At 48.8% G+C, this 12,342-nt stretch overlaps 1 protein-coding gene across 10 annotated transcripts in view; it reads left to right on the top strand.

Moving 5' to 3' along the window:
• The window catches only part of eml1 (EMAP like 1), a 272,486-nt gene extending 265,604 nt beyond the window's left edge, over window positions 1-6,882 (top strand). For all 10 annotated transcript variants that reach the window (XM_038777141.1, XM_038777093.1, XM_038777151.1 and 7 more), the window contains 2 exons: window positions 3,026-3,156; window positions 5,751-6,882. In XM_038777141.1, the coding sequence (XP_038633069.1) occupies window positions 3,026-3,156; window positions 5,751-5,876 (257 nt within the window). In that variant the 3' untranslated portion in view covers window positions 5,877-6,882. The remainder of the gene's footprint in view (window positions 1-3,025; window positions 3,157-5,750) is intronic.
• The last annotated feature ends 5,460 nt before the right edge of the window (window positions 6,883-12,342 follow it).

Genomic DNA, 12,342 nt, shown 5'->3' with positions numbered 1-12,342 from the left:
TCTGGAGGTAGTCTAGGCATTGAATTGTATGTAGATAATTGTTTATTTTTGGACAATGTACTGGCTCTGAAAAGTGTGAGGGAGAAATGGTAAAGATTGACATTGTTGGCTTGAAAGAAATGCTGAATAGAAAGGAAATCTCTAAAATTAAATAGGTGGATGCAAGTCATCCATTGTCAGATTGTTTTACAAAAATATATGTACATATGAGAAAATTGTTAGACATTCAAGAGTACTTTGTACAAAATATCAAGGTCTTTTTTATCTTAATTTATTTTGAAATTATGACTGTGCATATAGGACGTGATTCAGCCGCCTCGTTGCGCCCGAGATTCATTGCGCCTGAAATGTCTCGCAAGATGCAACACGAGAACGAGTTTCAGGCGTGCATATATAAATGAGCCACTACGCTTATTTAAATATGTGTTTGTCCAATTCATCCGGAGCCTGGGATTCACTGGCCTCGCTTGCGAGGCCTCGACTCTGCATTGTTTGGTACTGGTTCACAGAGTCGTGAGCCAGTCATGATGGCATCTGGGGGGGGGGGGGGGGGGGGGGGTTGGGGGGTGGGTTTCGCTGGGGAGTTGATGGCCCTGGGTGGTCGGGTGCAGGGCAGACTGGTATCCCGTCACTCCCCCTGGCACCTGGGCACCTTGGCGCTGCCAGCCTGGCACTTTTGTGGTGCCTGGGTGGCACTACCATGTTGGAAGGGGCACTGCCTGGGTTCCAGGCTGACAGTGCCCAGGTGCCAGGCCGCCTCTGCTAGGGGTCGGGTCCAGGGGAGCCTTTCCCATAAGAGATGGGGTGAGGGGGGCTTGAGGACCCCAGAAGAGGTAGGTTGGGTGAAGTGGGGGAATCCGGAGGCCACGGTGGGGGCACAGAAGGTGGTCAAAAGATCAGGGCTGCCTTTAAAAATGGTGCCCTGATCTGTGGGTCGACTTACTGCACTGACGAGCTGAGCTCGCTGTGAAGGAAATTACTTAAAGAGTGCCCTCGACAGGGAATTCCTCGCCAAAGCCAAAAAAAAGGCAAAGTGCTGTTGAATAGTGGGGTCGCAGAACCGAAAAATACCTCGCTTAACGTGCCATTCAGCAGAATTTATCTCGAGTCCGCTGAATCCCGCAATAAATTCTATCTTCATTTAAAGAGAATTGTATATGGTGGGATGCAGGCTGCCTGGTGATCTTGGGGGTGCAGGATGTCTGTTAAATGTACATTTACGGTCGACATTTACTGGGTTTATGCAATCCTATAAATAGGAATTGACTGAAACTGGTGGTTGGGGTAGGAGGTTCACGTCTGTAATGGTCAACTCGGCAAATGAAAGCCTATAAAAGTTGGTCAAGATGAGCTCCAGTTCAATCCTTCACCACCAGGCTTTCTGTAATTTGAGTGTCTCGTACACAGATGGTGCAAGGTGCCTGACGCTCTGATGATGCTGCCTGACGCTCTGATGATGCTGCCTGACGCTCTGATGATGCTGCCTGACGCTCTGATGATGCTGCCTGACGCTCTGATGATGCTGTCCGGTGCTCTGATGATGCTGCCTGACGCTCTGATGATGCTGTCCGGTGCTCTGATGATGCTGCCTGACGCTCTGATGATGCTGTCCGGTGCTCTGGAGGCATATTGTTCTGGTAGTGAAGGCTATCTGATAGGACTAATGGTACCACTCTGGGTTCCTAGACTATTAGCCTATGCATTCCAGATTGCAGTTTTAAAATATTTAGTCCTGCACACTTAATTTGGCAATTACCAATTGGAAATTTGGAGTATTCAATCAGGTTAACCGGGAGAGCACAAAGTAAGTACATTGAAGCATATAAATCAGGAGTAATGAAATACCCGTCCCTTCCCTGGATGTGTGAGGCTCCAACAACATTCAAGAACCTCAGCACCACCCAGGATAAAGCTGCCAGCTTGATTGGCATCTCAACCACCAGCTTAAACATTCACTCCGTCCACCCAGTGGTTAGCACTGTTGCTTCATGGTGCGAGGGACCCGGGTTCGATATCCGGCCTAGCTCACTATCGGTGCGGAGTCTGTACATTCTCCCCGTGTCTGCGAGGGTTTCCTCCGGGTGCTCCGCTTTCCTCCCACAAGTCCCGAAGGACGTGCTTGTTAGGTGAATTGGACATTTTGAATTCTCAGTGTACCCGAACAGGTGCCGGAGTGTGGCGCCTAGGGGATTTTCACGGTACTTCATTGCATTGTTAATATAAGCCTACTTATGACACTAATAAAGATTGTTATTATCAATGATGCACAGTGCCACAGTGTGTACCATCTACAAGGTGCACTGCACAAACTCACCAAGACACCTTTAACAACACCTTCCAAACTTACTACCTCTACCACTGAGAGGGGCAAGGGCAGCAGATGAATGGGGACACCTCTGAGCCATCCTGACTTAGAATTACAGCAGGGGTGGGCAAACTACGGCCCGCGGGCCGCATGCGGCCCGCCAAAGGTATTTCTGCGGCCCACCAAGTCATTAAAAAAAAAAAAAAATTTTTTTTTAAAAAAATTTTTTTTTTTTTTTATTAATTTTTTTTAAGGTTAATGGGGGTGGGGGGCTGTTGGGTTACTTACTGGTATAGGGTGGATACGTTGACTTGAGTAGGGTGATCATTGCTCGGCACAACATCGAGGGCCGAAGGGCCTGTTCTGTGCTGTACTGTTCTATGTTCTATATGAGGCGCCCAGAATCATAACCGGGTGAAGTAATTATTTTACTTAATATACTATGCGGCCCTTTGTGAATTGTGAATTTCTGAATGTGGCCCTTGCATGGAAAAGTTTGCCCACCCCTGAACTACAGTATCACTGTTCCCTCACTGTTGGTTCAAGATTCTGCAACTGCCTTCCTAACAGCACTGTGGCGTTTCTGCACTAAATGGACTGCAGCAATTCAAGAAAGGGCTCATCACCACCTTCTCAAGGGCAATTTGCGATGGGTAACAATTATAGTTCTGGATGACTAAGTTATTTTTAACAACTTTACTGTGTATTTGTGTATTGCAGGAGTTTGGCCTGAGGGATCAGATGGAACTGACATCAATGCTGTTTGCAGATCCAACGATAAAAAACTTTTATCTACAGGTGATGACTTTGGCAAAGTGCATCTGTTTTCATGTCCATGTTCACAGGCCAGGGTATGACTTCTCTTTTACTATATTCTTCATATTTATATTGAGCTTAATTTTTGAAGAATTTCTCCCCCGACCCTTTTAAGAAGTTGCCTCTCTTCTTTGAGTACCTTACAAGATTGTCCATTCATATTATCAGAGGGCAGACGAGGTAACCTGCTCCCAGGCCTCTAGGTGTTATATGTCTGCTCTCCAACGTATTTTTTCCTCTGTCAGACACTAAGTAGCCTGGTTGGGATTTTATGGCCCATCTGCTCCATCAGGTTGAGAACTGAATCTATTGTCTAGTTTTGGCTTAAAGAGCATTATTATTGGATATATAATCATTTAACAAAATGAATAAATAAGGGTCAAAGAAACCAAAGGGGCGCAATTCTGGTGATTCCACTAGAACCATGCCGACCAGATGTTGTGGGTCAGTCACAGAACCTCCTCCCCCCCCCCCCCCCCCCCCCCCCCCCTCCCATTGTGGACTATGCTGGCAGAAGTCTGGCCACAGTGGCTGTGGAATGTCAACCCCCCCATGGGAATGGCTATCCATGCCCAAGTTGACTTTCCATCATCCCAATAATTATCCTGTAGGCTCCCAATGGTCAAAGTCACTTGGTGAAACTTGAGTGAAGCTAAGGAATGGGAACACCTGATGTAGGAAAATAATGTGATAATGTCCCTGTCCGAGTCCTCTTGCCGAGCAAGGGGCAGCCAGATGTTACAAGGCAATCAGGCAGCTCCTGGAATAGGTGGAGGGCCAGGAAAACCGAATCTCTGCTGATTTCTGTGGCTTTTTGTTGAAGTTGTAGGGGGTGACTTGTAGATTTATGAAGCCAAGGTGTTCTACTGACCTATACTGTCCTTTTAGTCTGTGAAACATGAAACCTCCTTTGATTATATTTCTCCCTCTATCTCGTGCCTTGCTGTTGTTTTTTTCTTATTCTTGCAACAGGAGATTCAGAAATGTTCGGTTTCAATCTATATGTTTTATATATAATTTCAAAGAGGTTTAAACCCCATTCCAGCTATATCATTGGAATAAATACTATTGATTTAACAGGGTTGTTTTCATGGATTAAATGGAATATCCTTGCTGTCCAAGGAAAACTCTTAGAATTCTTAAAATGGCTCTGCCAGGAGTGAATACTGAATGACTAACAGTTAGAGTAAAAGTGTTCAGCACGAGCAGCCTAACTTTATACGGGAAACAAATGCCAGTTTGCAAACTAGGCAAATGTCATTTTAAAAAATAAATTCATAGGATGTGGATGTCGCTGGCTGGCCCAACATTATTTGCCCATCCTTACTGCCCCCCCCCCCCCCCCCCCCCCTCCCAACAACTGACTAGCTTGCTTGTCCAATTTTAAAGGGCATTTAAGAGTCAACCACTTTGCTGTGGATCTGGAGTCCAGACCACACAAGGACAACAGATTCCCTTCCCTCAAGGGCATTAGTTAACCAGATGGGTTTTTACAACACTTCTAATTCCAGATTTTTTATTAAATTCCAATTTCACCATCTGGGGCGGGATTCTCCGACCCCCCGCCGGGTCGGAGAATTGCCCGGGGCTGGGGTCAATCCCGCCCCCGCCGTGTCCCGAATTCTCCGCCAGCCGGGATTCGGCGGGGGCGGGAATCGCGCCGTGCCGGTCGGCGGGCCCCTCGCGGTGATTCTCCGGCCCTGACAAGCCTCTCCCGCCGGCGTGGATTAAACCACCTACCTTACCAGCGGGATTGGCGGGATGGGCGGGCGCCGGGGTCCTGGGGGGGGGGCGTGGGCCGATCTGACCCCGGGGGGGGTGCCCCCACGGTGGCCTGGCCCGCGATCGGGGCCCACCGATCGGCGGACGGGCCTGTGCCGTGGGGGCACTCTTTTTCTTCCGCCTTCGCCATGGTCTTCACCATGGTGGAGGCGAAAGAGACCCCCTCCCCTGCGCATGCGCCGGTATGACGTCAGCAGCCGCTGACGCTCCGGCACATGCGCGGACTTACGCCGGCCGGCGAAGCCCCTTCAGTCCCAGCTGGCGTGGCGCCAAAGGCCGTTCACGCCAGCCGGCGGAGCACCAACCACTCCGGCGCGGGCCTAGCCCCTCAGTGTGAGGGCTTGGCCCCTAAAGGTGCGGAGACATCCGCACCTTTGGGGCGGCCCGACGCCGGAGTGGTTCACGCCACTCCAACACGCCGGGACCCCCCGCCCCGCCGGGTAGGGGAGAATCCCGGCCCTGCTCTGGTGGGATTTGAACCTGGATCCCCAAAGCATTGCCCTGGGTCTCTGGATTACCAGTCCAGTGGCAATACTACTGCGCCATCTATTATCACCATGATCATTTCTCTTTGGAATATGTCCAGCTGAAGCTGTTGACTTTAGTGTGGGGATGGTTCCCTGGACGAGTGGTGGGGAGCTGGTGGTGGTTGGGGGAGGGGGCTTCTTCTGAGTTAAATTGGCAAAAGCTGAGTGCACTCTTATTTAATATCTGTACCTTCAGAACTGAAGTGAGCTGAGGTCTGAGTCACCAGCCTTTGATGCAAGTAAGTTACAGTTTCCTTTTCAATGTTAATCCACAACGTGCCAATCAGATATAAAAATATATATTATTTTTAATCTTGCAGGCTCCAGGCCACACATATGGAGGACACAGCAGTCATGTGACCAGTGTAAACTTTCTGCACGATGACAGTCAGCTAGTCTCCACTGGTGGGAAGGACATGAGTGTCATGCAGTGGAAGGTCATTTAGACTGACCTCCTGCCATGGAATTTGCTTTGGGATGTCACAGCAAATGTAACACATATGGAATGATTTTTGCCAGAAGTTTAAACTGCAACTAAAAAGCGAGAGAAGTTCCTGCACTTTTACAGGCCACGATTTGGCATTTCTGTTAAATGTCAAAAGATTTTATTTAAACCTCAGGAAAATCAAGCCTCTGCAAGGTTACTGGTGCATTATGTGGTACGTGACTGATTAACAGTTCTGGCAGTCACTTTCGAAAACAGACTTGCTCCTGGTCTCGACATGTTTCTCTGTGGTGAAAGTGAGGGTAATGTACAATATTGTTTATATGTTTACCCCAACAAAATGTCTGTAAACACAACCTTTCATTTTAAATGGTGAAGATGTCATGAACTGTTTACCATCAACACTATATGCACTAAATTTCTCATACTGACATAGGCTTTGTGTATAATGTGTCTTAAATTTATGTCGCAGTCTGTTTTGTATCTAATTGTCAATCTGTTTCTGAAGTATGGTGAGACTTGACTCCCAGTTGTCACGTTGTTGGAAGCTGCTTACTTTCTTCCTTCTTGCCCTGAAAGGAGCTGCAGTCTTGAAGACAAGTTCCAATTTAACTGTAGAACCGCTGACTAATGCACTGGAAGCCTGCAGAGGCTGTTCACAGAGAAAAACAAAAGCCTGCACTTCTATGACTGTGCAACTTCTACTCCATCTCTATCCACCCCCACCCACCACCCGCTCCCCGGCAAAACGTTGTACGCATGGATATGTCCCCCATTGTAAACAAGGCTGTCTGCTTGTGAAGACGAGAGAAGGACAGGTGTTAGACAGGGCTGGTGGTGACAGCTCGCACTTTCAGCAAAGTGGAAATATGCAGTTTACATTTGGAATGTATGTAGAGATTTTTTTAAATGAAAGTTGTTGGTACATTCTTTAACAATAAGGTTCAAAGATTTGTTTTGTGACTGATTGTCAATAAATTAAAATTGCTGAAAGGTATCAATGTGAATAGGTGTCTGTGCACTTCTTCCTCTCCTCCAAACCACTCGAAGTGAGCAATATTAAAAATGTGTCCTGAACATTTATTGCTTTTAACGTAATGCCAGTTGGAAGTAACGTGCACAAATAGACACATACACTGCAACTGTAATCTGAATCCAACTCGCATAAATGTGGAAGCTGACTACATGTTTTCACGTTCTTTTGCCACGGGCTGGTGTATAAATGTTGAAGAGGTGGCATCCAACTATGGAGCCGTGGGCTACACCCCAGAGGACCAAGCAAGCTTGGGAGGAGAAATCACCGGAAAGGGTATACTAATTATAAAGTAACAAAGTAGAACAGTCAGTGTCAGTTTGAATAAAAAATTAGCTTAAGGACAGAAAACAGTTTCCGGCCTTGGGTCACTGTCTGTGCGGAGTCTGCACGTTCTCCCCGTGTGTGCGTGGGTTTCCTCCGGGTGCTCCAGTTTCCTCCCACAGTCCAAAGATGTGCAGGTTAGGTGGATTGGCCATGATAAATTGCCCTTAGTGTCCAAAATTGCCCTTAGTGTTGGGTGGGGTTACTGGGTTATGGGGATAGGGTGGAGGTGTTGGCCTTGGGTAGGGTGCTCTTTCCAAGAGCCGGTGCAGATTCGATGGGCCGAATGGCCTCCTTCTGCACTGTAGATTCTATGAAATGTATGAAGTAGGAGAGTATGAGCATTCAGCCATGGAAAGGTACAGTCAGTGGAACTTGCAATTGTTGAACCAGATGAATAGTAAGATCAATCACTCCCAAAGTGTACTTAAACTTGTTGTTTGTAGGCCTGAGGCCACAGAGGTGTTTTTGGTATGAGCAGGAGCTTCCTGCCGTAAGAGATCACTTAAGAAGTGGAGATATTTTCAAAGGAACCAATAGAGGCATCAGCGTCATCATGGTTTAAAGGCCTGAATGAGGAAAGGTTTAAATGTGAAAGGGTATTTGTGAGGGGGCTGTGGTGAAATGTTCTGCATTAAAGGTATCAAAGGTTCAAATTCAGAGCATGGCTAGTAGTGAATCCTTTGCAGTCAAGGGAGATGGCTTGGATAAACCAGTACTATAAGGCCACCTGGTGGAGGTTTATTTGCCAACATCAGCACAAGGTAGTGGGGACATCATTGCCAAAAGGGGAAACAGTTGCATAGTGGCATTACTACTGGAATAGTAATCCAGAGACCCAGGGTCATGCTCTGCAAACCTGGGTTCAAATCCTGCCATGGCAGATGGTGAAATCTGAATTCAATAAAAATCGGGAATTAAAAGTCCAAAGGTGACCATGAAGCCATTGTTGATTGTCGTAAAGACCCATCTGGTTCCGCTAATGTCCTTAGGGAAGGAAACCTGTTGCCCTTACTTGGTCTGGCCGACATGTGACTCCAGGCAGTAAGTGCTGCCTGCAGTCCATGAACAAATAAAATAAAAGGTAGAACCAGAGATCAGGCAAACAGATTAGTATCACAAGGCCCTGTACTGCTTTTATTCACTGGACCTTGAGCAATTCAGTGGATATATAAACTCTTATGAGTTTCCTTTAGCTTTCCTTTTCCCCTTCACAACAATACATTAAGCGATGTAACATATACTCTACTGGAAACTTAATGTTCTTAACCCCTCACCCCCCCCCCCTACTTCTTAGGTAGATCCCCTACAGTGCAGAAGGAGGCTCCTTCTGCAGTGACACACTGAAAGAGCACTCTACTTGGGGCCCAATCCCCCACCTTATCCCCGTAACCCCACCTAGGGACAATTTAGCATGGCCAATCCACTTACCCTGTACGTCTTTGGACTGTGGGAGCAAACCAGAGCACCCGGAGGAAATCCTGACAGACACAGGAAGAATGTGCAAACTCCACGCAGACAGTGACCCGAGATTGGACTCAAACCTGGGTCACTGGCGCTGTGAGGCAGCAATGCTAACCACTCTGCCACCGTGGCGCCCCACCACTCTGCCACCATGCCGCCCCACCACTCTGCCACCATGTTGATCAAAAGAAAATCTGCTGTTTTATCTGCAACTCCAGAATTAGGGGGCGGGATCTCCGACACCCCGCCGGGTCAGAGAATCGCCGGGGGGGGGGGGGTCGTGAATCCCGCCCTGCAGCTCCGATAGCGGCTGCCAAGTTTTCCTGTGCCGGCTTTCAGGCGGGGACGGGGATCGCGCCGCGCCGGTAGGGGTCCATTGGCAGCGCCCCCCCCCCCCCCCCCCCCCCCCACCGCCCGTAATTCTCCAGGCCCTGTTGGGCTGAGCGGCCACCTGTTTTCGGCCAGTCCTGCCGGCATGAAATAGATATGGTCCATCCTGGCAGGATCTGGCTTGGAGGGCGGCTAGCGGAGTCCTCGGGGGGAGGGGGGGGGGGGGGGGGGTGGGGGGATCCGGCTCCGGGGGGGGGGGCCCACAGTGGCCTGGCCCGTGATCAGGGCCCACCAATCTGCGGGCGGGCCTGTGCCATGGGGGCACTCTTTCCCTCTGCGCCGGCCTCTGTAAGGCTCCACCATGGCTGGTGCAGAGAAGAAACACCCTGTGCATGCGCAGGAAACACGTCGGCGGTTGTACGCATGCGCTAGAACACGCCGGCAGTCCTGCGCATGCGCCAACCCGCGCTGGCCCGTGGCGGCGCATCGGCCGGTTGGCGCGGCCCCAAGACCTCCGCCGCCGGCCTCGCCCCCGGAAGTGCAGAGGATTCTGCAACTTCCGGGCAGCCTGACGTCGGAGTGGTTCGCACCACTCTTGGAGCCAGCGTCAGGCCATCTCACCAAGTGCGGGAAAATCCCACTCCAGATATACATTCACCATTACAAATGTGGGGCGCAAGCTGTGTAAAAGTTTACCCTCTATGAGCGCTGCTGGGTCACATTATTGGGAAATAAGCTGCATTAGGCTAAGTTTGGTCTTCCATGTGTAAAAATCAAAATGGTCAATGTTGAGGAACATTTGCCAATTCCATTTGATTTGGATGTCATTCTTGTAACCATCTAATCTCATACCTTCAGGAACAAATTATTTCAGGCATTAATATTAACGAGGTCTGCTGTCTCTATGTAATGGTCGTGTTCATCTGAGTATTATTTTCTTGTGGTTTACCTGATGAAACTTGAACAGACTAATGGCCTGGTCTTATCTATATGGAAGTGCTAAATTAATTTAAAATCAAAGTTTTGCTCCAACTAGGTAATGATATTTCAGATATGTAAACTTGATTTATACTATATCATATTTTAAAAGTACTCACAAATATATGTTGGGTATGTGCACTAAACGATTTATAACAAATTTTCTCAATGTAAATACAGTAAACGTTGTGTTATCCGGCACTGTACCAGCAGAAATGCTTCAGGCTGAGCCTAACAAATACGGGGCTGGATTCTCCATTCCTGAGGCTAAGTGCCGACACGAACGGAGAATCCACGGGGAGTTCACCACAGGACAATCAGCACAAACCCCTCACCGATTCCAGTATCGGTGAGGGGCTAGCACCGGCGCCATGTGAAACTCCCGCTGATCGTGCCGAAAACGGCCGGGTCCCAGGTCGTACCTGCACAGGGCTGACGACCTGCACCGGCCGTGCCGTAAAACATGGCGCCAGCCACGCTTGAACCCTAACCCGTCAAACGCCAACCCAGAGCCCATCCCCCACCAGCGCCCCCAGCCCTAGCAGAAGACACCCGGGCCAGCGGCATGGATCCTGGGCGAGTATGGTGGCGCTGGACACTGTCTGCAGCTGGCACGTCGGGTTCCCAACCGCAGAGACGCACGTGGCCCACGCCGTTGGGAATGGGGGTGGGCCGGCCGATGACACGGCAACGGCGTTGAAGTGGCTCATGGTGTGCATCACGATGACGCCAGTTTTGAGGGGGCGGAGCACGGTGGACCGGCGTCAAACCGGCGCCAGCCCCAAATCCGGCGTCGGAATTCATTCTCCGCCCGATCGCTGATCACGTTTTCAGCGTCGTGCTACGGAGAATCCAGCCCGAGGTATCTGCCATACTTGCACAGCGATTCTCATGACAGAGACCACTTCCCCGAGTGACTTGTTTACAGTGGCACAACCCCGCATCTGGGCAACGTCAGGAGCCACAAAACATGAGCAAGAATCTCAAAGAGCGGCTGCTGTGCAGGAGAACAGGGCCCACGGGCTGGCATCTCTGACCTTACTCAATTGGAACGAGAGAGAGGGAGAGTGACACTTAAACCCGGTTCAGTCAGATTGCTGCTCACAATTTTTATACATTAATTAAAATAAACTTGTCAGTTTATCGGCGATAACCTGTTGCCTGTAGATAAAGAAATGTGTGCGTGTGTGAATTTCATAGAATTTAGTGCAGAAGGAGGCCATTCGGCCCATCAAGTCGGCACCGGCTCTTGGAAAGAGCACCCTACCCAAACCCACACCTCCACCCTATCCCCATAACCCAGAAACCACACCCAACACTAAAGGCAATTTTGTACACTAAGTGCCGACACGAACGGAGAATCCACGGGGAGGGTGCTAGCCCCTCACCGATACTGGAATCGGTGAGGGGTTTGTGCTGATTGTCCTGTGGTAAAATTTAGCCTGGTCAATCCACCTAACCTGTACATCTTTGGATTGTGGGAGGAAACCTGGGGAGAATGTGCAGACTCCACACAGATATTGACCCAAGCCAGGAATCGAACCTGGGACCCTGGAGGTGTGAAGCAATTGTGCTAACCACTACGCTACCGTGTGTGTGTGAGTTAGTGGTGGAACCCACCCACCTTCTGTAGAGTGTCTCACAAGTGTCAGTTGTATCATGAACTCGACTTGGCTTTCCAGCATTTCCAAGTGCATCCCCTGGCTAAGCTTCTGACAGAGACACTGGTAATCCCTCTGCCACCATCCAATCCTGGAGCAGCCCTGATAACAAACAAGTTTACTGTATTAGCTTTACAAGCAGCCCTCCAAACCAAGTACTTATTTTGAAACAAATGATTTACCATTTATAAACAATTTGTTTGTGCTTCTGGTTCTGTATAATTTTTTTAATGATTAATCAGATTGAAATAAATGTAAACTTGAAAATGATGGTGAAATAGTACTTTTTGCGCACCTAACATTTTAATTGCTTTGTCTCATAAAGGACCAGGGAATTTTACACAACTCACGGGTAATTCTTAAATAAGAGCTACCTTTTCAAAATGTTATTTTCTTTATTTGACATAACTTTCCAAACCTGGTTTGAAAATGGTGTGATGTTGAGTCACACATCTCTTGATAGCTTGAAGCACAAGAAAGCCACTAAGAGGCTGAGAATATTGCCCTTAGAACATAGAACAGTACAGCACAGAACAGGCCCTTCGGCCCTCGATGTTGTGCCGAGCAATGATCACCCTACTCAAACCCACGTATCCACCCTATACCCGTAACTCAACAACCCCCCCCTTAACATTACTTTTTAGGACACTATGGGCAATTTAGCATGGCCAATCCAC

Source organism: Scyliorhinus canicula, chromosome 2 (assembly GCF_902713615.1).
Source record: "Scyliorhinus canicula chromosome 2, sScyCan1.1, whole genome shotgun sequence".
In the NCBI taxonomy this organism is placed as follows: Eukaryota; Metazoa; Chordata; class Chondrichthyes; order Carcharhiniformes; family Scyliorhinidae; genus Scyliorhinus; species Scyliorhinus canicula.
Note: the sequence above shows the minus strand (reverse complement) of the source record. Positions and strands in the feature narration are given on the sequence as shown.